We start from the raw sequence: 27,127 nt of genomic DNA, 5'->3' as shown, positions 1-27,127 counted from the left end.
TGTAATCACAGTATTCTAAAGAATTCTGTTTTTTCATGCGCAATGGCCTGTTTGCTGTAGTAGCATTTAAAGTTGTTATAAAAATAGCTGCAAGCACATTTCTTTTGTTTTCTGACAGTTATTACTATAATTTTTACTGTTGAAGATGATCCCTTCTTTAGTAGAGGCTGTAAAGGCGGTGCATTAAAGTGACCCTATGCCTAGCATATTATTAGTTTAGTTCCATTCAGTTTCATCTTCTAGTTTGAGTGACTGGTTCCCTGAACATCCACATCTAAGAAATGATATCTAATCACAGCCATGGGAACATGTATAAATAAAAGTTGAAACTGCAAGGGTGAGATCAGATCATTCAGTTACACACGCATACACACACACATACACACACACATACACACATACATACATACATACATATATATATATATATATATATATATATATATATATATATATATATATATATATATATATATATATATTTGTTTGTTTGTTTGTTTGTTTGTTTGTTTGTTTTAAACACATACTCAATAACCATAAATCAAGGTCTGTAATTGGTGGCTGTCTATATATGATGATGAGTAGTTAAAAGAGTGGACCGAGGGATGGAGAGACATTTTTGTCATGGAAAGTTGTTTTAAAGGAATATTCCAACCTTGCTCATCTTAACTGCTACCGAATCTGTAGTGTATGGTCAATTAGAACAATAATTTGTTATTTTTCCCTGAACTTGTAAAAGAATGGAAAACATGTTGACATGAACATGTACATTATTAAAAGTTTTAAATATGTGCCTTCCATTGATAGTTCTTACACCCTAATTGTAAATGTCTTGGGGTATGATAGATTAGCGAAAATTAGAAAACGTATTCCTGTGTAGTTTTATCTTTTGAACACTGGAACAACACAATAACAACAAAACATTCTGGTTACTTAACATTTCTCTAAGGTTTATTAACATCCATGTGCAATCAGGCAGATCTCTGTTTTACTTTTAGATGGATGGCAGTAAGCCAGCAGTAACACATTTATCCCACATTTTTCCTTCTGGAAAAGTAGTCCCATTTCTAACAAACATTTTATGTACGTTTACAGTTTAATTTAGAAATATGTTTGGCTGAATAATTCACGTTTATTAACCGAAGTTAACAACTGCCCCTTGGCTTATATAATGTGGAAATTGTTGGAGTAGAGATTAGGTAAAAGAAAATGCTGGACTGTTCCTTTAACATTACTGAATGCTTGTTTGGGGATTTTGGAGCAGTTGCAGAGACTCATAACATTAATGATGACTGACTGGTTGGCCCTTTTTTTTTCTTTTTTTTTTTCTTTTCTTTTTTTTTTTTTGGCGCTTGTCTTGGCCATACACACTTTTCTTGGAGAGAATTTAATGGCATTACACTTGTGTCATTCACATGTCCTACCCCATGAGTCATGATGCTTTACTCACTATATAAAATTGGCCTCTCTAATAGCAGGGTGCTACATACAGTGCTGTAAACATTACATGTAACTGAAACCTTTTGCTGCAGTTCTCAGTATAGTTTTACCCTTGAACAAGTCAGGCTCCTTCTGTTTACTTTTATTGATGATACTTATTTGAAATAAGTCCCTACTTCATGTTAGACTACTATAAAGCTCAGAGCCAGAAAGCCAGACGTAAGTGAGAGAGATTTGATTGAAGGACATTACTGATAATGCTAGAAATGACCTCAGCTTTGCAGGGAGTGACCTGAAAATTTTGTGCGTGTAGATGGGCACAGTGGTGCCATACCACATTAACATTAGAAATGCTAATGAACTTGCTAGACAGACTTATGACAGAGTTAGTAAAATCAAATCCTGTGATTTAGGCTTGTACTGATCTTTTTTGTTTGTTTGTTTATTTTTCTAAGGGTACATTTATTTAAATACAATAAACCATGATAGATGACTTTGTTCTTTTTAAGCTCCTTTGATATTCATGAGTAGCTCCTGGACAGCCCTTTTGGCTTAATATCAGGTGACAGAGACCAAGATAAAGATTGATAAAAGATGAAAAAGGAATCCAAGAATGCTTATGTGGGTGTACAGATAGGAAAACATTCTTCTGCTTATCTCTTTGCTTTGTAATTAATTATGTTTCTTAATTAAGATTTTGAGGCACTTATTAATTATGCAAGGAGATTTCTCATCCAAACGCAAACATTAACCTTCAATTGAAATGACTGAATTCTACCTTTTCCTGCACCATTACAAGAAGGCTGATGCCAAGCACTAGAAAGCAACACATTCTGTTGTATGCTTAGCTCACAATTTTTTTTATCATGAAATGTACTGTACATAAAACCCTACACACTGTGTACAGAGTTTGACTATATTCAGGGGAATCTTACACATTGTGTACAGGGTTTGAATAATAACAGGGAACCCCACACACTGTGTAGACAGTTTGACTAAACACAGGGGAGCTCTACACACTGTGTAAAGAGTTTGAGGTCAGAAGCCACACATAGAGCATATTATACACACAGACTAGGTGTGGACTGTATTCACACACACCATGAACTGTACAAAAAACAAAGGCTTTATGTGAGCTATACTCAGTGAGTGAGTGTGGGCCCCTCACATGTTGTTGGTGTGTACATGCTTAGCAATGGAGTGTGCTGTCCTGGGGTAAAAGCTGTTCACAAATCTATTCCAACGGGTCGTGATGCACTCAGGCCTATGACACGGAAGGTGGCATTTGGAATTGCACCAGATGAACAGACTGATCTGGATGGTGTTGGCCTCAGAGGACAGCAGTCTGTGTCGAGCTGTTATGTTCTGATTTTGTTACCTAGTTGCTGCAAGCTTGGAACTTTGCTTTTATAGACTGTAAATTTGGTATTCACTTGTACTGAATATTTAATATATGAATATTTAAATTGACTTAATTGAATAAGATGATAAAATTTATCTTGAGCTAGTTCATATGATCCCTACAGACTAAAGAGGAGAAAGCAGTATTATTGATCTATTATGTGATTAGATGCTATGGAAGCATAAGTTAAATAATGTTACTGCTGGTAATAATAATACTTGCCTGTGTTTAATGAATGTGAACATTTTTTGTTGAATTATTGATGATATTTCTGACCTGGCTTAGTTATGTTGGTACTTTTTAGATGTGCATTTTAGAATACAAGATTCACTAATTGGCCAAAATTACACTGAAACTCCTTGCAATTATTTTCTTCAGGTGTTTCAGCTACAGCCATTGCTAAAAGGGGGAATAAAATCAAGCACATAGCCCTGCCATCTCCATAGACACCTTTGCCACAAGTCGGTTCATGAAATTTCTGCTCTGCTAGATCATCCACAGTCAACTGTAAGTGTTATTATTTAGAAATGCATGCAGCAACAGCTCAGCCACAAAGCATAAGATCATGCAAACTCAGAGTGGGGCTGTCAGGTGTTAGTGTATAACTTGTAAAAAGCACCTACCATCTGTTGCATTGCTTAATACAGAGTTCAGGAGCTTCATGAAATCGATTTCCATGGCCAAGTAGCTGCAAGAAAGCCTCAGATCACTATGCACAGTGCCAAGTGTCAGCTAGAGTAGTGCAAAGCACACTTCCACTGGACTTTGGAGCACCAGAAACTTATACTAAGGAGTGATTATTCATGCTCCATTATCTTGCAGTCTGATAAATCTGGGTTTGGCAGATGCCAGGAGAACACTACCAACTGGAATGCATAGTGTCAGCAGTAAAATTTGGTGAAGGGATAATGGTCTGGGACTGTTTTTAGGGTTTGGTATAGGCCCCTTACTAAGGGTAATGTTTGTTAATTCTGCAGTATACAAAGATGTTATAGAGAATTACATAACATTTTGGCAACGGTTTGTGGATGGCATGTCCTGTTCCATCATGATTGTGTGCCTGTGTACAAAATAAGGTCTATAAAGGCAGAGTTTGATAAATTTGCTGTGGAGGAACTTCAGTATCTTGCACAGAGTCCTGGCCTCAATCCCACTGAACATGGGATTAATTGTAATGCAGTCATAAATGTAAGTCGCTTTGGATAAAAGTGTCAGCTAAATGCTAAAAATGTCAATTCCAAAAGTCACACTGCAAAATTTTATGGAAAACTTTGCCATGAGAGTGGAGAATGTACTAACTATACTAATACTCCATATTGATGGCTATGGTTTTGTAATGAGATATCCAAAAATCTTATACAGGTGTGATGGTCAGGTGTCAACATACCTTTGGCTGTATGCTGTATTTCACTTGAGATGTAAGATGTAATTACAACATTCCAAAAGTTGAAGCGTTTTGTTTGTAGGTCAAGGCAAGCATCCCGGTGCTTCTAGACCTCTTTGTCTTAAAAGCAACACAGTGTTTCACCTTGATTATGCTGATTGAGACCTGACTGAAATCTGAAGATACTTCATACATATCAGTCATTTTATCCCTTACTGACTTGTTCCCTAACCATTCATATCATGTGCCAGGTTCTGTATAGAAAGTTTGCATGTTGTAATACTTTTATCAATTTTCTCTCTTCTCAGGTCAGGTCATTGCCAAGATGGAGAATCAATTTATGGTGACTTGCCTTGCCATTCAGCCCTCAGATCCAAGTGTTGTTCTGTGCGGCGGATTCAGTGCTGAGGTTAAGGCGTGGGATTCCCGGACCTGTAAGGTCAGCTTGAACTTTATGCCCTGCTGTTCATGCTGTTTTTGAAAAGTGTACCGGCCTAAAGAACACAGACTCTTCATAAACCTTTAATGATTCATCCTTATGGGGAAAATTCTCAGCAGCACAATAATCATACAGGGATGCAGTTTTTTTTTTTTTTTTTTTTTTTTTTTTCGTTTTTTTTTTGCAATTCACTTTATTTAGCAAATCCCCAGTACATAAATGAAAAGTAATTTAGCCTTTACAGTATGTGTCATGCAATTAGAATTTGTCTGATATGGTGTAAATGAATGCTACAGGTTATGCACAATGTGCAGTGGCAGATAATATTAGGTCTGGAATATATGCACAAACATTTTGTTAATTCTGCATAGAACAATTACAATTTAGAATGAAAGTCAATGAGTGTACTACGCTTAAATGTGCATGGAATGTAATCTTTGTATTTTATGCACTAGTGGATGAAGTATGCAAACTCCATAATATGAAGAGATACCCTTCATAAAAACCTTAATAAATGTAGAAGTGCTTCATTTAAAATTCCATTTGAGTTAAAGTATGTGCTTTATTATAAGTTAAAAGCACTACAAATTTCTTTGGTTACAATATTGTTGTATTATGTTTGTAATAAGTTCTTTTTGCTTAACATATCAATTTTATGTGAAAAGTCTCTGCCACTCACTGGGCACACACCTTTGTTAGTTGGATCTTATTAAATCAGTCTAACATCAATGTCCCATAGTATGAGTAGTCCCTTTAGATAGATTTGAGTAGCTTTGAAGTAACTCTTGATACTTTAAAAAGTATTGGGGTGTAATAATAGAATAAATTGACTTGGTTAGTGTCGACCACAGGTTTCTGTGGGCATGTTTTAGTAATAGTGTGTATTTTTCATTTTGCTGTATTTAGAGTACCGAACAGACTGTCATGATGGCAGCATCTCCAATGGTAGTGTTGATAATTGCTGAAATACTTGTTTACTGGAGGTAATACTAGGAAGGAAATTGGGGAACTCGGGATTATAGATATAGAACATTTTTAAAGGCAATAAATACTTTCTGAAGGAAGTGCACATATAGGGGCACTGTGGTATACCTGATAATCTGGGTTTACCACCAGGCAAAGTATGTCACTGCAGCATATGTAGCCTGATTTTAGACCTCCATCTAGAGCCTTGCAAGCTCTTAGTTGCTGTGTATATGTGATAATGGAGTTGTTCAATTACTGTTGTAATTGATTCTGCTGGTGGTGCTTCATGTCAGGACAAGCATTGTGCAGCAGCTTCTGCGTATCTGTTTGGATTTTCAGTGCAATTGCATGCTTACCTTTGAAGCTGTTTCCCTCTCTGTTTTAATAGTTGTTCTATTAGTCTATTATTGTGACCAAGACCAAGGCTACAGATGAACACGCTATAGACATTGATAGGGGTGTGTTCAATATAGTATGTCTTCTATTTACTTTTTCGGTTTGGAAAAACGTTTCCCATTATCAACATATGATTATTGAATTGAATTGGATTGAAACAGTGGTGTTTTGTGTGATCCAGCATGTTTTTGTCCTGCAGCATACTGTGTGGCAAAAAACTAAACCAGTGATTTATCTACATTTAAGAATACAGAATAAATTGTGGTGGCAAAAACAATAGACAGACATTCGTAGAAAAGGGGGCATAAACCTTTTGTCAAGAGGAGGGAGGGACTTCGGCTACCATGTGGAATGGCTGGCTACAAGACTTCTTCTCTGTGGCTGACCTTCACTATCCCAATTGGCAGAAAGTACTAGTGAATGATTAGTTTTCATTTCAGTATTGTATATAAAGTTTTCTGTTTCTAAAGACTGCTCTTGATCTTCTACGTTAATACATTACCGTCTTGCAAAACTACTAAGTTATTTTTGCTATATTTAATCAAGTTCTAACTAAAATGAAAACATTTTTATATAAAACAGAATTCTGTAAAACAAAAATAGTTTTTACTATTTTATTCTCTATTTTTTGTGTGAATAACTGACCCGAGGATTACACTACAAAAGAGTGAATTTTAAAATGTAAAATTAAAATATTTTATATTCCAAATCTTTATATATAAACCTCTTTTTTACTCCATTTTCAGCAAATAATGCTGAATATTATGCTAGCAATTTTTGTATCTTTAAAAAATGTCATGATTTTTGTTGTGGTCTTTGGTGAATACACTACTGCATGTTAGATTCATACACTACATGCAGTGTATAATTTCAAAACACATATACCCAAAATACCCATAAATAGCATCATTCTGACCCTCTGCTTCACACTGTAAGTGAATATTTGCTTGAGTATACACCAGAATATGTGACCTAAATGTAGAACTTACAATATGACATTCCATTGCATGGGTAATATATCACCTATACTCTCTCTAATCTTTCTGTGGTTGATTGATCTGACTTAATCTCTTACAATCCACGGCATTTAAAACTGTATAAACAATCACATTTTTAAAAATCTTGAAAATAAAACCCTTAAATGTAATTTGATATTCACATGGGTCTGTAAAGTCTCAGACAGAATATGTTGGAAGTCAGACAATTCTGGTTTCTTATTATATGTTTTGTGACCTAAAATTGATCTTACTCATACTCTTTTTCAGGTAATCAAGGTGTACAGGGCTGGGATTCAGCAAACGTTGGACATCCTTTTTCTGGGTGAAGGGAAGGAATTAGTGACCAGCAGTGATGCTGTCAGTCGAGACTCTGCAGATCGCACACTTATTGCCTGGGATTTTGTGACTACTGCCAAAATCTCCAACCAGATATTCCATGTAAGTTCACCTACTGGCCCTTTCAACTACCCTGGCTACTCTCCGGTTAAGAGCTTACTAGTAATGTAACTGGTTTTCTCTTTGTCAGACTACATGAGTGCATTTGAGACACAGGAAATGATAAATACCAAGTGATCAAGTTTTAACTCTTAAGGGCCCTATTTTAGTGGGTGAGCAAAGACTGAGACCAGGTATTATGGCTGGGTGTTGCCAGCAACTTCATGATATATCGGTCACAGTACAGGCCTCATGATACAATACAACACCCAACTCTCTGTTATACAAGCAAAGTTTTATTAAGGTAAATGTTATCAAAAATACCATTATTTTAACAATTGATTCAAGATGATGATAATAATAATAATAATAATAATAAAGAAGAAATAATGACTTAATAATGAAGTTATGTTACAAATTCTGAGACGTGAACTGAACATGCATCAGAATAACATTTAGAGGGGGAAAAGAACACTCTCTTGTTGCTTTTGGTACAGGAGAGATACACATGTCCTAGTCTGGCGCTGCACCCACAGGAAGACTGCTTTGTTGCACAAACCAATGGAAACTACATAGCACTCTTCTCAACCCAGAAGCCATACAAGATGAACAAGAGGAAACGATTTGAAGGACACAAGGTCAGTGAGTTTTATGCTCTGTATGTGCCAAAGTGCTATCATCCAATCAACAGCAAATATTTGTTCTTCTCAGCCACCTATTCAGGTGGAAGTGTTTTTGTTTGTTTTATGTCTGTATCTGATTTCAAGCATATTTCCAAACAGATAAGCAGAATACTAGATATCAGGTGTTTCCCTGTTCTAGGTGGAAGGTTATGCGGTACAGTGCGAGCTGTCTCCAGATGGAACCATGCTGGTTTCAGGCAGTTCCATGGGCTCTGTGCACTTCTACGACTTTCAGAGAACACGGAGCCTGAGCATACTCCATGCTCATCAACAGGCTTGTTTGGGTGTGTCATTCCACCCTGTGCTGCCTGCTGTGTTTGCCACATGTGACTGGGGAGGGGAGATCAAAATATGGAATTGACTATCTTAGAGACGCAGATCATTTTCTGCATATGGAGACTCCAGGTTCTTGTGTTTGAAAACAGAACTTTAAATGGTCTACACCTATTTGTGAATAGTGATGTAAAAAAAAAAAAATTAATATTGTAGGTTGGGTATAGAACAGAATAGGTATGTGAAAATGTGGTGGATGGGGGGGGAAAAAAGCCTTTCTTAATTAAATATCTAATTGAATCTCTAAATATCTCTGAATGTTATTGCAAAAAATATTGTGTAGTTGTAGCAGTAGTACACAGCCAAGAGGCATGTCAAGGATTTAGCATACAAATTTTCAGGCTGCACAGAAACATTCTTAATATATTGATACAAAGGATTTATTTCGACTCAAATTTTACATGATTGAATTTCCTGCTGAGTGATTTTGCCTTCAGATATTATTACAATGCAAGAACTAGATGGGCATAGCACAAATGCTTTTTTTTAATGCAAAGTACCTTATGGAACTGGACACTCACTCACTCATAGCAACAAGTAAATTCTCCACAAGGTAGTGATACTGGAGAAAATACAACAGGTATCCTATAACATAGTGGTGGTTCGCATCAATGACACTGCCTGTCCTTGTTATTTAAATGTAGCACACATTTAGCTCATGGTGTTGTAGACTCCCCACCACCCAAAATCAATAACACAGGTAACAGCAACAGATGGGCTCTCTCTTATCTGTTTTTATCATGTCACTATATTAACATCTGTACACCTGTTCATTTATGCAACCTTCAGCTCAGACTTACACAGAGTGTTGCAAAACAACCACAAGCACACTACATTTGTGGTGAGCAGGAAAACATCTTAGAGTGCACAAGACATGAAACCATGAGGCAGCTGGTTAAAATGGCAAACCACATTGGATTCCACTCCTGTCAGCCAAAAGCAGGAATGCAAGGCTAGGGGTCACAGGAAACTGGACAACTGAAGCTTGGAAATATGCTGCCTTGACTGATGAATCTTGATTTCAGCTTTGACATGCAGATGGCAGGGTCAGCATTTGGTGTAAACAGCTTGAATCCATGGATCCAGCCTATTAACCTAGTGTCAACAGGCTGGTCAGAACGGTGTGGGTTTTCTGGGCACACATTTGGCTTACAGTACCAGTCAAATATGGTTTGAATGCCACAGCCTGTCTGACTTTTATTGCAGACTATGTGCATTTTCATAGTCACAATTTACCCATCTGGATATAATGGCTACTTCCAGCATGATAAGGCACCATGCCACAAAGCATTTGTATGCATGTGTATATGTGTCAGTGTACATAACCAAGCGGCACAGATCACATATAGGATCATGTAATTTATATGAGCTGGATACCCACAAGTCCAAATGGGAGGAACTGAGAATAGTGGAGAACAACAAGGCTAAGATCCTGTGGGACCTCCAGATCCAGCAAGTTAAACAAGCAGTGGCAAACCAGCCAGACATCATGATAGTAGACAAGATGCAGATTCCAAAGAAATTGGAAAAATACCAGGGACTGAAAGAAGAATTGAGAGAGAATGTGGAAGGTTAACATCAAGGTTGTTCCACTCTTGACAGGAGCACTTGGGGGGGAGGGGGGGCAGGAATGACTTTAGTGTCAATCTATAAGAGTGCAATCCTAGGAACAGTGGCCTCTTTTTCCTTCAAGTTTGGGTCCTCTACCAGAGGCCTGGGAGCTTAAGGGTCCTGTGCAGTATCTTAGCTGTTCTCAGAACTGCACTCTTCTGGACAGAGATCTCAGATGTTGTTCCTGGGATCTGCTGGAGCCACTGTCCCAGTTTTGTGGTCACAGGCCCTAGTGCTCTGATTACCAAAGGAACCAAAGTTGCATTCACTATCCATATCTTTTCCAGCTCTTCTCTCATGATTTGGTATTTCCTGAGCTTTTCGTGTTCCTTGTTCTTGATGTTGCTATCACTTGGGACACCTATATATAGCAGTGTCACGTAGTGTAGTATACAAGATTGCCAAAGAGTGCCATTCGAGTACTAAAAACAAAAAGGCAAGACTCCAAGCAGCGGAAAAACATTACGTGGTCGCATGAATCCAGATTTCTTTTGCACTATGCTGATAGGAGGGTCAGAATTAGGCACAGGCAGTATGAATTGATCAGCCCTTCATGTAAGGTGTCAACAGTTCAGACTGGTGGAGGAGGAGTAATGATGTCGGAAATGGGTTATTGGCACACCTTGGGTCTGATGGACCTGTGGATGGACATTTGGATAATAGGCTTGCCTAAGCATTGTGGCTGACCAAGTTCCTTCCTTTATGGCAGCTGTATTCCCTTGGGCAGAATGTCACTTTCAATAGGATAATGCACCATGCCAAATGGGTCATATAGTCATAGATAGGTTCCAGGAATGACAGCGAGTTTTCCTTGTTTCCCTGGTCTTTACAGTACCCAGGTCCTATCCTATGCACTTGGGCCAATATTTCTGCAGAATGATTTCAGCATTTAGTGGAATCTATGCCATGATGAATTGCTGTTCTGAAGGCCAAAGGAGGTTCAATGTGCTACAATATGGGTGTCACTAAAAAGTGGCCATTCAGAGACAGTGAGAAAGAGAGACAGAGAGATGTGTGTGTGTGTGTGTGTGTGTGTATCAATCTCTCTCTCTCTCTCTCTCTCTCTCTCTATATATATATATATATATATATATATATATATATATAAAAGACTACATAGATTGAGTTCCTCATTCATATTTATTTATTAAAGACATACACCAAAGTTTAAAATCATGCATCAAGCAAACAGCTGACCTTTTGTTCCTTCACAATGTTCTAGACTTTGAGGTAGAACAAAACAGGGAAGCTTTACCAGGGAATAGAGAAACAACATCCAAGATAACAGTAAAAATACCAGTCTCTTACCACTGAACAAATAAATAATTTTATATAACTTTATATAAATTAACAATGAGTCAAATAAGTAGTTGTAAGTCTTTGCAAAAGTGTAGGCCAAACATCAGCTTTCTGGTGCAGTTGGAAAAAAATTCTAACAGCTATTTCACGTGGCAAATCCAGGAAGAGCTTACAGGGACTTGGATTTTGGCTTTGCTTATTTCTCACATTGTAAATCCATTTCATGCTGTCAGACTATTGTGCATGTTTTCAAAAAAAAAAAAAAAAAAAGTTACTTGAAATGAATGAAAAGTAGCTGGGTTGACTTAGCATGCCATAAACAAGATGATGCTATCTGGCAGCCTTTAGTTCATCAGCTATGTTTTACTCATTAGCTATACTCATTTTGGATTTTAGTATTTCATCAGCAACCGGTTCATACTTTTGTCAATAGCGCTATTAAGTCCATGTTGTTGGCCCATGTTGTTGGTCCAGGAGCTGTTGCACCCCCAATTGGGTCTGGTGGAAATGGAAGCAACAATAACTGTGAACAGGCATTAGGTGCAATTTCTCTGTTACATTTTCTGGTTTTGTTAGCGATCTGCCTGAGATCAACCCAAATCTTATATAAGCAATAATCTGAAAAGACCAGTAGTGCAAAAAGCCTTGCATCAAATAACCTTGTGTTGAAACACTTTTTTTTTTTAAACTAAATTGTGTTCCAAAGAAGCTAAAATGTTTTTTTGGATTCCATTCTTGACAAATCTCCCAATAAAAAAGGAAGGGATTTTTCATTTAGGCCTGCCCATACTATTATTGAAGGAAATGCCAGGGCAAAAATATTCTTTCTTGGCATGATCACTTTGGTTCATGCAAAACATCAAGACATGTTCATTTTCCTGCCTCTTACCTGATACAGGTAAACAAGATTCTTTAACTCTAAATTGCCTGGCACAGGTGTGCTGGGAGCTTAAACAAATTAGGCTTGGCAGGGATAATTGAAAATTGACTTGAATACCACTGTCTTAGATCACCAACCGATTTTGTTACAGATGACACACTATAAACAATTGGAAATAATGTGTATGTATATACACTGCCTGGCCAAAAAAAAAGGTCACACAATAATATTTCGTTGGACAACCTGTAGCTTTGATTACGGCATGCATTCGCTGTGGCATCATTTCCACAAGCTTCTGCAATGTCACAACATTTATTTCTGTCCAGAGTTGCATTAATTTTTCCCCAAGATCTTGAATTGATGATGGGAGATTTGGATCACTGCACAAAGTCTTCTCCAGCACATCCCAAAGATTCTCAATGGGTTTCAGGTCTGGACTCTGTGGTGGCCAATCCATGTGTGAAAATGATGTCTCATGCTCCCTGAACCACACTTTCACAGTTTGAGCCTGATGAATCCTGGCATTGTCATCTTGGAATATGCCCGTGCCATCAGGGAAGAAAAAAATCAATTTTTGGAATAACCTGGTCATTCAGTATATTCAGGTAGTCAGCTGACCTCATTCTTTGGGCACATAACATTGCTGAACCTGACCAACTGCAGCAGCCCCAGATCATAGCACTGCCCCCACAGGCTTGTACAGTAGGCACTAGGCATGATGGGTGTATCACTTCAGCCACCTCTCTTTTTACCCCATCACTCTGGAACAGAGTAAATCTGGACTTATCAGACCACATGACCTTCTTCCATTGCTCCAGAGTTCCATCTTTATGCTCCCCAGCAAATTGAAGCCGTTTTTGCTGGTTAGCCTCACTGACAACTGGTTTCCTTAAGGCTACACAGCTGTTTAGTCCCAATCCCTTGAGTTCCCTTCGTACTGTGCATGTAAAAATGCTCTTACTTTCTTGCTTTCTATTAAACATATCCCTGACTTCTACTGTTGTTTTTCTATGATTTCACCACACGTTTAAGTAATTGCCGATCACGATCATTCAAGATTTTTTTCTGACCACATTCATTCCTCAAAGATGATGTTTCCCCACTGACCTTCCACTTTTTAATAATGCATTGGACAGTTCTTAACCCGATTTTAGTAGTTTCAGCAATCTCCTTAGATGTTTTCTCTGCTTGATGCATGCCAATAATTTGACCCTTCTGAAACAGATTAACATCTTTTCCACAACCACAGGATGTGTCTTTCCACATGGTTATTTAACAAATGAGAAGCTACTCACTGCATCAGTTAGGGTTAAATAACTTGTTGCCAGCTGAAACATAATCAGCCATGCAGTAATTATCCAATGGGAGGCTCTTACCTATTTGCTTAGTTAAATCCAGGTGGTGACCTTTTTTTTGGCCAGCCAGTGTACATCTGTTTTATGTGTAGAACAAGGGAAAATAAAAAAAAATGACTGAAAATGGGCTTATCTACTGAAAATTGAAGAATTAAGGCAAATTCTTTTGTCATTTTGAGAAAAAACAATTACTGTGATTACATCATGACACATATAGGTTGTTAAAATAGAAATACCCAATAAGCATAGACTGTCAAAGAAATCTCTAGTCACTAGTCATTTGACCTTAAAGTACAAGGGGGTGGGGGGGAGATAAATATTTAAAATTCCCCTTAAGCTGTTGTCAGGTGTATACAACTTCTGTTTTTTATATACTATATTCTTGCATTATATGCTATTTGAGTAAATCATCTTATCTTGTTAATAACTAATTTTCAGATAATACAATTTTTGACCATGAAAAATAAGTCTAAGGAAGAATATCCACAAGGAAACAAGTTTTGGATGTTCTGTTGAAAGACAGCAAAATTCCCCTACATAATAAATATCCAGTCACTATCATAAATTGCTTGCTTAATAAATCAATGGATGCTAAGGGAAGATGGTTTAAACAGAGTGTGAAACCCAGAGTCTATTCTGTTGTATGATGGCTTTTGAACTGGGTATTTTTAATGTTCTAAAATATACTTTCCTGTTTCTTTACATCAGAGAAACATACACTTGTAATGGTTAATGCCTCATTTCATCATACTCTATCCAAACAAATAGTGCTTCATTCACATGTATTTAACTACCAGTAGTAACAGTGGTAATGACTGTTAAATCACAAAACTGACTCAGTTAAGCAGTGTTCCATACAGCTGTGCCTTTGTGAGACTGTCCTTCCTACTGAGTCCTGTGCTTCCAAATGTTTGGTGCTGTGGCGGGGTCTTCCTCTGTGGCACTGGACTTTGAAGCTGGTAGTGCTGCACATTAGAAGCCTCTAGTGGATTTTGGTGTAATGACTCGACTGAGCTGCTTGGGCTTACGTCTTCATATTCTTTGTTCACATTTCCGACTGTGCTCTCTTTGTCTTTTGAGCTTCCGGAGAGGAAAAGGCTGCTCTTGGACTCCTGACTATCATCCTTTGACTGGTACAGTGGGCTTTTTTCAGTCTTACAAAGACCCAGGTTGTGCTTGGGACTTGGGGCTGGGCTGGAACCAGCCGAGGTGGGGAAGCAGGTGTCTAGCACACGGGTGTGGAAGACATCGTCTCCCTCCTGGAAGCTGCTGTATAGGGGTCCCAGCTTGATCTTGGCAGGGCCCATTGCAAAATGTTGCTCTGAGAAGCTGTATGGGGAGACACGGCCAGGATTGCGGTAGGAGAACATATTGATGTCTTCCACACTCAGCTGCCTCCAGCGGCCCGTGAGCTCCTCCTCAGAGATGTGGACACTGCCGCGGCTGTCTCTTGGTACCCCTGAGGAGCCTGCATTGCGTGAAGAGGGGAGGCGTGGCGAGTGGTAAGGCTCACTATAGCATGATGGTGTGCGTGCATAGGCTGGGGAATTGCCTTTCTGCGGACTAGGGGCCATGTGCTGGAAGCTGTGAGACTTGGGAAACCCAGGGCTGTCCTTGTCATAAGAGGATGTGCTCTTGTGCTCATAATCGCCCTCTGGCCAGTCCATGTAGAGGGCCAGGTGGGAGGAGGAGAGAGTGCCACTGAGAGCATGGCCCTTCTCATCTGATGCCGCACTGAAGCTGGAGTAGGAGCTAGATGGTGGAGGAGATCCAGCTGCAAATTCGTGAAAAGCGGCGTCATCATGTGAAAAGCCAGGGAGGAAGCTGTCCTCTTCTGGGTTGCTGTCTGTGGAGTTCTGGGCTTGGAAGAAGCTGGCCTCCCGACCGTGGAGGTCCACACTTTGCCTACGTTCCTGCTGGTGCTCCCGGCGCCTGTCATCTGTGGGACAGTACAGGGCCGTGTCACTGCAGTATAGGTCAGAGGACTTGTAGACCACGCGTCGATGGAGGGTGTCCCCACTGCCCATTACATTGTTGGTCATGTGGTCTGGGTCTCGAGCCTGTGGGCTGGGTGAGCGTGTGACCGGGCAGCTACTACCCAACTCGGGCTTCTCCAGCACCTTGGCAATGACTGCAGTGGGCACAGTGTCAGAGTAGGATGAGTGGCATAAGCCCAAGCTCCTTCCTGACCCATGCTTCTCCATGTGAGAACTCACCCTTTCTTGTAGGTCAGTAGGCAGCTAAGAGATACAGAGATACATATCGTGAGAAGAGTACACTGACATAGAAATTTTACAAGCAGTATATAGACAGAACACCTTCCAATCAAATATCATAGTTAGGAAGATTTATAATTCTCTGTATAGGCAAGTTTGATGAGTGTCTGATTTAAAGAAAAAAAAAAAAGTTTAGTCTTCTCCAGTCTGCAATGTAAGTATTTCAATATATTGCTAGAGTATGCTTGCCAAATTCACATACTTAAAGGCTAAGCAACACTTATCAAAAACAAGGACACCAGACACCATGATTAGTCATGTTGATGTAGATATGTCAGACAGTTTAAGATAGCAGGATAGTGTTAATTAGTGCTAGTAATGTCAAATACAATGCATTGTGAAAGTGATCACCCTCCCTTGATGTTTTTTCCTGTTTTGTTGCTTTACAGCCTGAATTAAAATGTTGGCGATTTGTTCCATCTGATGTACAAAACATACTTACCACTTTGTAGGTGTAAAATATTTTATGACACTAGACAAAAAAATCTTTGCATAATCCCCCCCTTGTAGAGTCACCTTTAGCCACAGTTGCAAGTCTCTAGGTGTGTATCTCTATTAGCTTAGCACATCTAGCCATACTTCAAGGCAAAATTAGGCAAAATTACTCCAGCTCTATCAACTTAGATGTTTTGGGTTGGTGTACAGCAATCTTCAGGTCATGCCGCAGATTCTCAATTGAATTCAGGTCTGGGTTTTGACTGGGCCATCCCAAATTTAAATATTTCTCTTTAAACTACTCCAGTTTTTTGGCAGTATGTTTAGCATCATTGTCCTGATGTAGGGTGAACTCCCTGTTTTGAACTCAAATATCTGACAGACTAAAACAGGTTTTTCTCGGGAATTGCTCTGTTTTTAGTGTCATTCATCTTTCGTTCAATCCTGACCAGTTTTCCAGTCCCTGCTGATGAATACCATCCACATAGCATAATGCTGCCACCATGATACTTCACTGTAGGAATGGTGTTTTTGGAGTGATGGGAAATGTAGGGTTTGTGCCGCACATAGCATTTTTCATAATGGCCAAAAGGTTCAGTTTTGTTCAGTTGACACATGCTGTTGCCTGTTTTTTTTCTGTAAGCAATTACTTTTTTCTGGCTGTTCCATAAACCCCACTCTGTCGAATATCTTAAAATGGTCCTATGTACAGCCACTCACATCTCTGCTGTGGATCTTTGCAGCTTCTTCGGTGTTACAGTTGGAGTCTTTGTTGAATCTGTAATTAATAGCCTCCTGAGTTTTGATGGGCAGCCTTCTCTGGTCAGGCTTGTAGTACTGCCATATTCTTTCTATTTTGTTATAATGTATTTTATGTTGCACCCTGGGATGTTCAAAGTTTGGGATATTTTTATAACCCAACCCTGATCTCTACTTCTCCATTACTTTGTCTCTGGCCTGTTTGGAGAGCTTCATGGTATTCATGTTGCTTGCTTAGTGGTATTACAAACTCCATTAAGCCTTTCAGAGTATGTGTATTTATACTGACATCTTATGACAGATCATGTAACAATTTGCACACAGGTAGACCTTAATGAACTTATGTGACTTCTGAAGTTAATAGATTTGGCGAGATCTTAGTTAGGGGGTGAATACATATGCACTCACACATTTTACATTTTTTTAAAACGTGGAATTTTTCATTCCACTTTAAAAATTTGAACCATTTTGTTAGATCCAGTGCACAAAATCCAAATAAAAAATACATTTTAATTCAAGATTGTAATGCAACAAAACAGGAAAGACACCAAAGGGTGAATACTTTTGCAAGGTACTATACATGTTTTTTAATTAGGTTGTATGAGAGAGTGCCATGTATTTTTAAACAATTTTTGGAGGACAGATAGTTGGCAATGATGTGGAATGGATTTCTAAGACATTAACTTCACCATCAACATCATTATTTGTACATTGCACAGGCTTCAGAAATTCCCCCTTTTATTTAGAATATTTATTTTTCCAAAATCTTTTTAATAGTGTTTATTATGAAGTTAAATCCTAAGTGGGTCTTTTGATGGTGCATGCCAATTAGAGCACATATTTTTCTACTCACACTTTGGTGTACATTCCAGCAATGTTCCCTTATTTCTTTTAAAATCTATCGGTCTCCATCTGTGAATGTTTTGTATATAACTATCTGCACTCCACTTCAATATTCTGCTGTTATCCTTTTAACCAAAACTCGAAAATAATGCAGTATTTGTCATGTTAAAATTAATCTTCTTTTACTCATTTCCTATTGGCAGAACTACTGCCTTAGTAACTCTTGATTCCTGTCTCATCAAACATGCCATACTGAGGGAGCCTGTACACTCAAAAAAAAAAAAAGGGTGAGCAGGAAAGAAAAAAAAAGAAGAAAATTCTAGCATTTTGGTTAAAAATACTTATTAGATAAAAAATTCCAATAGTTTATTTATTTTTTTAAGTTTTTTAAAATGTTGGTACTATTTTCAAATCCTTCCTCTTCTTCCTCTTCTAGAAGATATCTAGGTTAGCCTGCAGGCTAAGCACATGCTCATTCATCTTTCTTGTCAAGAAGCATCAGAGATGGATAGCTATGTAGTTCACTTGCCAATAGACCCAATTTAAAGGACATTAATTCCCATCTTGTTTAGCACCATGGATGAATGAACAGAATACTCACTTATTAGAAGTTTAGACTTCATTTATCACCTCAAATCACAGCAAGTTATGTGTATACATCCACAATGTATTAAGAGTTCAAATAATGATATCTATCCATTTTTCCATATATAACTGAACAGAATACACTTTATCATTTTGATATAAATTTGTCCAGGACTCTAGCAACAGTGATCCCATGCATGCTCCATCCATCTCAAGACCAACACAAATATCAGTGTACAAAAAAGGTGCTATATAAAGCTAACAAAAAAGGTGCTATATAAATAAATATCGTTGTTGTCCTAGAGTTTCTAATTGTTGTTGTTTTAAAGACAAAGTGCCAACCAGTTATTCTTCAGTCAGTAAACTTGGTTGAACATGTTTAATAATTAACAACTTCCAAGTACTATGCTTTTTTGTCAGATCTCTCTGACAGCATAGAAAGTGATGAAAGCTCTTGTACTGAAGTGTTTTGTACAGCAGCCTTGGTGAAAGTAAAGCCAGGCTGGAATTACCTCTGACAGCTTGTGTGCTCTGTAATGGGATTTTCCACACTGTAGGAGCTGAGCAGCAAGGTTGCAGTCTTTCCTGTATAGGTCCTGTGGAAAAGAGGCACATCATTATTTCAACATAGCACAGGCAAATTCTTAACCAAAAAAAAAAAGTTTGGTTTTGTAGGGTATTTGATGTATGCAATTTTTATTGGTCAGTGGACAGGCATCATATATATGTATGACTAATGGTTCTTTTAGGTTGTTGCATTGCCTGTTGAAAACCATGTTTCTCATTAGAAGAAGAATTTGACACTTAGGAATAAAAATTCTAATATTAATAATACATTTTTCAGTTAGAAAATTATATATAATGATATATTATATATAATTCGATCATATAATCACATGGCTCACAGGCATATTCCACTGAGGTTTCTCTGCATGACCCCAAAGTATAACTCTCTTCATTTTTTTTAATGCGTTGTGCAATGATTACTTAATTTTTCAGATATTGCCACAATTTGATGGGACATGGTACTAAATACTGTATACAGGGCCAGAAATATGTTTTATCATTCTAAGCCACAAGTAAAGCCTTCTTTGTGATGATAAAACCTTTCGATACTCTTCACATGTCCCTTTTAGTATAAAAGAATTTGACACTATTATTCTAAAAAGAATAGGTGACATTTTTAGGTTGTTTTATTGATATTTGTGTGTTCCTTTGCAGACTTTAGAACACAAGGACAGATTTTTTTTTTTTTATGGAAAACAAAAAATTACATGTGACTCAAAGTTCTATTAGAAGTCAATCCCCTCTTTGCAAATGGGCTATGGAACCATTGCAAAACAACGTTTGTAGACATGGATTTAAATTCCGTTCAATATAATATTTCACTTATGTTTACTGTCTTATTAAGCTGATATACAGTCTGCTTAGGTTTTGCCAACGTTAAGTCTTCTCTAACCTGTATGCATACACACATGCCCAGTGCTCTGAATTAGTTATAAAACTCCATGTTGATATGTAGACTGTTTAAACATAATGCAATTTAAAGCATGTTAAGTTTGCTGATGATCAGATGAAGTGAGTTGCTGCTATGGTAAACATGCATTACTTTGCAAAATCCAAGGTCAACCAAGAAATTATAAGTTATGTAACACAGTCATACATACCAACCCTGACATTTTTAGAATTACAGTGGAGCAAATTAAATTTAGGAACATATAAACCTGTTGTTATGTAAACAAGTGACTACTTGTTTTACAATAATCTTTTCCGTTTCATTTTTTTTTTTGTCATGTTCATGACAGTCCCTATAATATTGAGTGAAAATGGAATGTTAATAAACAGTGAACCTGGATTATAGTTTTCACAATATCGAGGTTAGTTTAGCTCAAACAACTCAAACTTCAATTCCAATCTTAAAGTTGTGCCCAAGCTTCAGTTCCAATATACTGAATATCAATATAGTACAAGCATTAATAAGGATAACATATTGTCATATATCCAATTTCAGGTTCATAACAGTAAAATATTCTAAAAAAAGGTGTAACAAAATAACACCTGTTCAGTGTTATTCCCTGTTGTTTGATTTTGGCATTTCTTTCATTAGAACATCTAAAAGCAAAACAAAAATCTGGCTTTATTTATATGGGTCACATGATTGCAAAACAGCACAAATGCAGCATCTACTGGATATATTTATGCTCAGAGACGGTCAAATCAGCTAACATTAGCCAGCAAGGTGTAACCATAGCTAACATTAGATAGCTCCAGCAGCAATCTATTAGGCAATCATCACACTGCTATTGAGCCACAGAAGCCACCCTCTCGCACCGACTATGGTGATGGGCTTAAATAAAATTCGATCAAAACTGAACTAATAGTTCAAATCACTGATGTGGAATAAAAAATAGACCATTGGTTCAAGCTAATACTAGTTCAGCTTTGTGGAACCCTCAGTTGTAATTTAATTGCAGAATATCAGATATATCACTGCCAGCACTCAGGGGCATGCAGAGCACACAAGACGAGGGGAGGCCTCCCATGAGGGGATCGTAAAAAGAAAAAAACTTTATAAGGGTCTTCACTATGTCTCTTGTAGTGGGCCTCCAGAATTCTGTGCTACATTACTTGCTACCAGATGTAAGTAATGGCCGCAAGAAGCCACATATTTAAAAACTGACCGATACTATGAACACACTTGTCCTCTGCAAAGTGCTTTGAGATTGCTTCCACAAAGCTTTGTGCACTTTCAAACTGGCAGTATCAAACAGATGGCGGTGGGCACAGAGAGTGGGAAGTGTGGTGGTGGAGGGTCAGGGGAGTAAACAAAATTGAAGGCTTGCCCAAAGAGAAGCAGCCATGTGCATATTAATTCTGTTGTATTTATTTTTGTCATTTCAGACAATAATTACAAAATTATTAATGTAATACAATCTAAAATTAAAAATACTATAAAATAAAATGGCATAATCACAGGTGCCCAAGCACCCAGAGCCCTACCCCCAACCCCCTCACCCCAACAGCATTCTGCATTCTGTGACCAGTAAGTTAGGGAGGAATGAGACAGAAGGCAAAATGGCAAATATCCTGTTGAGAACATCTGCTATCTTTGTAAAGAACCAGTTCAAGGGGAATGGAGTAAAGCCAGTAATCTCCTTATGCCATCTCATTGTGAGGAGGGCTCACTCAGTGGGTATTACTGGCTTTAGGATGGGGTTTTGTTAGCCAGCAGGTGCCATTCCAGAATGTGGGCTACCCAAGGCAATTACAAAGAATTACCTAATGGCTTCAGGATGATGTATCATCTTGGGATGGTTTATTTTGCAGCAGTGATCTGTTCCATCCATAGGTGTAGTTGGGGGGGGGGGGCTGGGACATGTCCCCAATAACTCTCACAACTCATATAATGTGTTAGGTTGGGAGGTGTGAGCAGTGCCCCCCCCCTCCCCCCCAAATAAGGTGAAATGAAAGCTCTGCCACTGATTCCACCTACCATATTCCAAGATTTCATTTACAGACTCTGGTTACGCCTGAAATCACCGGCCCACAAAACTGACTTGCAAATATTTCATATATTTCAGGGAATTATGTAAAACCTGTGAACATACATCACAATGTAGTGCTGTGACTCATTTTCATATGGTGTTAAGTTTAATGGAACCAGTTGAGGTCCAGTTGTTTTTAGATGTTAATTTAGAACTGAAGACAGCTGGAGGAATAGATGAAGTTGTGTTATCCCTTAGGTACCTAACATCTGAAAATATTTGCTTGTTTGGTTAGTATTTCATTACAACTGATCTCATTAAATGTAGTATAATAAGCTTACGAACAGTTTTCCCAAGAAAAACTAAAGTGTAAAAAATTAAATAAATGAACAATAGTGTCTCTGGATAATATTTCTTCAAAATATCATCAGCTATAGTGGTAAATCCCTTGTCTAAGAAAATGAGTATTGTCTTTCATCTCCTCTGGGGCAGCCACAGATAGTAAAATATTACTATCATTGAGAGATAGCTGCTTTAGTAATACAGGGTTTCTAATCAGCGTCACTGTTCATTTCATTATAGGGTTATGAAAATGCAAGCGCTGCTCTTTATTCTACCTACAGTCTAATAGGTTTTCTCTGAAGTATTTTTATCCAGTCTACTGTTTTCTTCAGTGCCACTGTAAACCTGAAATCGCTGCAGATTCAAAGACTTCCTTTGACTACAGAAATTCTCCATATACAGAAATGTGATCTCTGTAAAGTCTTGACTTTTCTCTTCCTGATTCTGGAGCCCTGGTATTTTAAAGACAGTGACAAATGATGGCTATCCTAATATTTGTGTGTTAGCTAAAGGGATCTGTCCTTGATCCTCTTCTGCAGCCTCCAGCTGTAGCCACTGGGACCTGGTAAATCCAAGTCACTTGAGATCACTTTCAGTCTGGCATTTCCAGGCTTTTATTGTGCTGTGTCAAAGTTGGCATTGGATTTGCCCTTGGGGTCCTAAGGACATTTCTGGATGGTAATTCACTAGTGTAAGCCACCGAAGAGTTATGAATTAGACTCTGGCTGGGTTGCACGGGCAGACATCTGCCCTCAGAGCATGTAAAGTGGGTACAAACCCGTCAACTCATTTTCCCTTACCCAGACTGTGCCCATGGATAAGAACATGCTCTCAATGCACATTTCAATAGTATCCTATTTATCTCTATTGAGTCCGGGTGTCTCTAAGAATCAGGAAAATGTTTTATTGGAATTGCTTGAGAAGTGATTTGACTTTTTACCACTGTGCTTGTTTGACTAAATACATCAGATAGACAATCTGGATCAGTCATTGCATCATATTTTTAACAAATGTAGTGAAATGCATTTCGGATAAAAAGCAGATGTAAGCTTTGGTTAATGTTCACCATGGAGCTGGTGATTGACAATATGTTTTCAGACATTGCTGCATTTCTTCATCTTATTTCTACACTTATTTCTACATCTAAATTTCTATACACTGTTCTAAATGTCTGTCAGGTTGATTAGGTTAGCTACCTAGCCAGTAGGACTGACCATGTTGGCAGCTAGCAAAAAATAACACCTAATTATTTTTAAAAACTAAATAATACCTAGTTGAAAACTTGATCTGGTCAACTTGTTTTTATGTTAAGTAACCTGGGTTAAAAAAGGTCTGACAAAGCTAGGTAGAAAGGTCTCGGTAAAATAGGTCCTATTATTTTAAGGGATACTGCAATATGAAAAAAAGTGTTTCTAATTCTAAAACAATATCAGTGGATTTAGCCTGTTCACTACTAAAAGCTGCCTAAAATAGTATAATTCAGTATACCTTGAAAAATGTATTAAATTCAGTCTGATGATGTTATATACCTCATAATATATGACTTTAATTTTGTGGCCATTTCATGTTACACATTAATTCAACTTTAGGTCTATGTTGATTTAGGTCTATGTTTCTCTGAAATGTCTTATTGATCACTGTGTCATTTAGGCTAGATCTTTATGCATTAATTTCTACAAAATTGTATGGTCCTCAGGTCTGTACCAGAAAATCCTTTTTTGGTGTTTACTTAATAAAATCTTATTTCCATTAGTCACTTGAGAGACTGGCTCACTGCAGCACAGATATCTGTAATCTTCAATCCTCATATATCTGGGCTCAGATCCTGATCATTTCTGTGGTGACCTACAGAGTGAATACTGCACATTGAGGTCCTCGCAATACAATCCATCTACTGTAAATCTGCAGGGGATTAAATCACTTTGGAGGCAAGCTGTCTTTGTTTTCAATGGTTGGTCCAGGACCCACTCTGATGTAGGTCTTTGTAGTAATAAAGAGAAAGCTGTTTGAATTAATAAGTAAAAATGGATCTTCTTTCCATAAATTTTGAGGTAAGCGCTTGCAAGGTTTTCTGCCTTAGAAGATAATGAGCTCCCATGTTGGGATCGCAGAGAATTTGAGCAGAATCTGAATCTGCACAGTAGTAAAGGGTGTTTGGATGAGAGTGGGGCCTCAGTTTCAGTTTTACCCCAGTATAGTTTTCATATCACTAAAGTATACTATAGTTCATCCCAATGATGCAAAAAGAAAGTGCTTCATTGATTAGCGCCCCACCATCCTCTCCCCTGCCTTAATTCAGTTGTTTCTCATCCTAAAAATTCAGAAAAAAATGACTCACATTGTCTTCTCTAAGCTTTTCAATTGTAATCTTGGCCTCCATTAGGTGGTTATTGAGTACGATGATCTCTCGACCCAGTGCCCTTTTCTCTTCCTCATGTTGTTGTGTCTACAAAAGAGTCAAATTTATAAAACAAAACATTATTTTAATCTTTAAGAAATCACAATTGCATCACCCTATTTATAAAACAGTATGGAGAACAAGAAACAGAAGAATGGTTTAAATATTTAACCAAACAGATCCATCAAGTCTGTCTCATATATTTGAAATTATTGAGGTTTCATGTTACTTCCCTGTATTTTGATATAATTTATAGAAATTCTCTGAAATTATCTTTATGGCAAGACTTGAGAATGAGCAAAATTACGATAGTAGTTCAAGTAAAGAACATTCTCCACATTATTTTGGTAACACCTGTTATGTGTTAATCAAATCATCTTAGACCAACAGTTTGCAAAGTGTTTTGATATTTGATTAATGGCTTGAAAGAAAATAAAATGGGCTGTCTTATTACCCATTATGAACTGTGGCAGATACCATCTCATCCACTGATCATTTCTGGCTCAGGAACGAAATGCATTTCCTTCTCACTTGCTTATGAAATAGTGATGCAACACTTGTCTGACAGAGCAATTGGAGTCAAAACCAATTCATAGCCCAATTTGCCAAATGTTGCTCTGACAAATGTCTCAAGTACACAGACCTTTGCTCTGTGTATCTGTGCCTTCACACAATATTACACTCAGAGTTTTATCTCAAAAGAAAATGATAACCATCATTCAGACTGATAAAGTTAAGCCTTGTTAATATGATACTTCTGCAGGGCCGGCTTTACATAGGGACTATCTCCATATTATGCAAATGGTTACAAACACATTACTAGAATCCATAGCTTTAACTACTGATTGAGACATTTTTTTTATTTAAGCTTGTCTGAAATCAAGTACCAGCATATAATAAACATTTTCAAATAGATACATCAAATGAAGTATTTCAAGTTGGTGAGTGATATTTCATCTAAAGGTAGCCAAGACAGTTACTTAATAGTAAAAAATGTTCCTAACAGTGACTCTGAGTAACATGGGAACCCTCCTGAACTGGCTATAGCTGTCAATTAGAGCTCAGGGAAATTTGCCTCAATTAAACAGGGTAGCTGACATACTGAGAGCATTTGCATGTGAGAAATTAGGTTTGATCACGCTGAGGAAATAATTTCCGTGTTTTAATTACAACATGATGGTTAATGGTTAATTATGCTAGGACAGTAATATTTTTCTAATATATTTGCTTGTTTTCACGATAATACACTACCTAAATATGAAACACACGTGCTTCATTTTAGAGGGGCTCAGACTGAAAAATGAAGAACAATGTTGATTCATCTATATCCAAAGTAGGGCTTTAACTGCATGAAACGTGACTGAAATATCTGATTTGAGAGGACATGATGTTCTTTAGATTTAGATTTCTAATAAGGCTGATGGCAGCATTGACAACTATTTTGCCAGACCCTTTTTAGCCTTATCCCAACGAGGTACAATAAATAAGTTATCTGCCATAAGATTGAATTATTGCTGTGGTGTCCTGGAGTGTTGCCATAGAAACATCTGTCCAATCAGGTATGTGCCATGCACTCCACCATCCTTTAGGATGTGACAATATCTTGCATAATCTGTTTTCTTCTGGGCTGCTCAGCTGATGGGGAACTCCACATTTGTTTCATAAGTTATATCAAATGTTAAGAGAATAAGGTGATAAAAAGTAAATTGTATTTGTATAGATATTTTGTTTTCTGCAGTCTGTTAACACAGTAATAGTCAGAAAATGGAGTCATAGAGGGCTAAAGTTTTGTTTTTCAACTCTTTTACTTTCACAAAAAATAGCCTCACCCACCTCAAATGACATCAACAAGTGGAAAACATCCCTATACCATTTGCCAGTACTTCCTGATGATGAATTAATCAGTGCATGCAGTTGAGTCTCTGCATTCGGGGCTTTTCAATTAACCTGTGCTATCCTCTCTAATTACAGAAGGAGAGAGGTTTGGGAAGATAAATCACTTTGTGAATATTTTGGTCCAGAGGTGCCTTTGTAATGCTTTTCCAGCTGGTAGAAGTACTCCTGGTTTTAGAATATCTGTAGCCTAGATCATTTTTGCCCTGCAGCACTACAAAATAAAAATATAGATTAGAAAAGAAAGTCTTGTCCCATGAAGAGTATTGCAACATATGTTTGCTTGTGGCTTAGGGGATTGCCAGTTATTTTTGGGTATGTCAGGTATGCTAAGTGTTACCACTGCTGAACCTGTCACTGATTCTTTCCTTTTGTATGTTTGTTGTTTTAAAAGGGTTCAGTAAAATAAGCACGTTTGATATTCAATAGTGCCCCCAGGGTCTCAGTGTTTTAAATCTAAAATCTAAAACCTTAAACCAAACTTCAGTAA

At 37.7% G+C, this 27,127-nt stretch overlaps 2 protein-coding genes across 4 annotated transcripts in view; one reads left to right on the top strand and one right to left on the bottom strand.

The window, feature by feature from the left end:
• Positions 1 to 24,095, top strand: part of wdr25 (WD repeat domain 25) — a 37,657-nt gene extending 13,562 nt beyond the window's left edge. The window contains exons 3-6 of the mRNA XM_026995634.3: positions 4,535 to 4,665; positions 7,293 to 7,463; positions 7,958 to 8,098; positions 8,283 to 24,095. Coding sequence (XP_026851435.2) covers positions 4,535 to 4,665; positions 7,293 to 7,463; positions 7,958 to 8,098; positions 8,283 to 8,504 — 665 coding nt within the window. The 3' untranslated portion in view covers positions 8,505 to 24,095. The remainder of the gene's footprint in view (positions 1 to 4,534; positions 4,666 to 7,292; positions 7,464 to 7,957; positions 8,099 to 8,282) is intronic.
• The window catches only part of begain (brain-enriched guanylate kinase-associated), a 37,988-nt gene continuing 25,318 nt past the window's right edge, over positions 14,458 to 27,127 (bottom strand). For all 3 annotated transcript variants that reach the window (XM_027025851.3, XM_027025852.3, XM_027025853.3), the window contains 3 exons: positions 24,685 to 24,792; positions 19,032 to 19,115; positions 14,458 to 15,861 (listed from right to left, as the gene is read on the bottom strand). In XM_027025851.3, coding sequence (XP_026881652.2) covers positions 14,458 to 15,861; positions 19,032 to 19,115; positions 24,685 to 24,792 — 1,596 coding nt within the window. The remainder of the gene's footprint in view (positions 15,862 to 19,031; positions 19,116 to 24,684; positions 24,793 to 27,127) is intronic.

This window comes from Electrophorus electricus, chromosome 10, assembly GCF_041902795.1.
Source record: "Electrophorus electricus isolate QZ-2024a chromosome 10, ASM4190279v1, whole genome shotgun sequence".
NCBI lineage: Eukaryota > Metazoa > Chordata > Actinopteri > Gymnotiformes > Gymnotidae > Electrophorus > Electrophorus electricus.
Note: the sequence above shows the minus strand (reverse complement) of the source record. Positions and strands in the feature narration are given on the sequence as shown.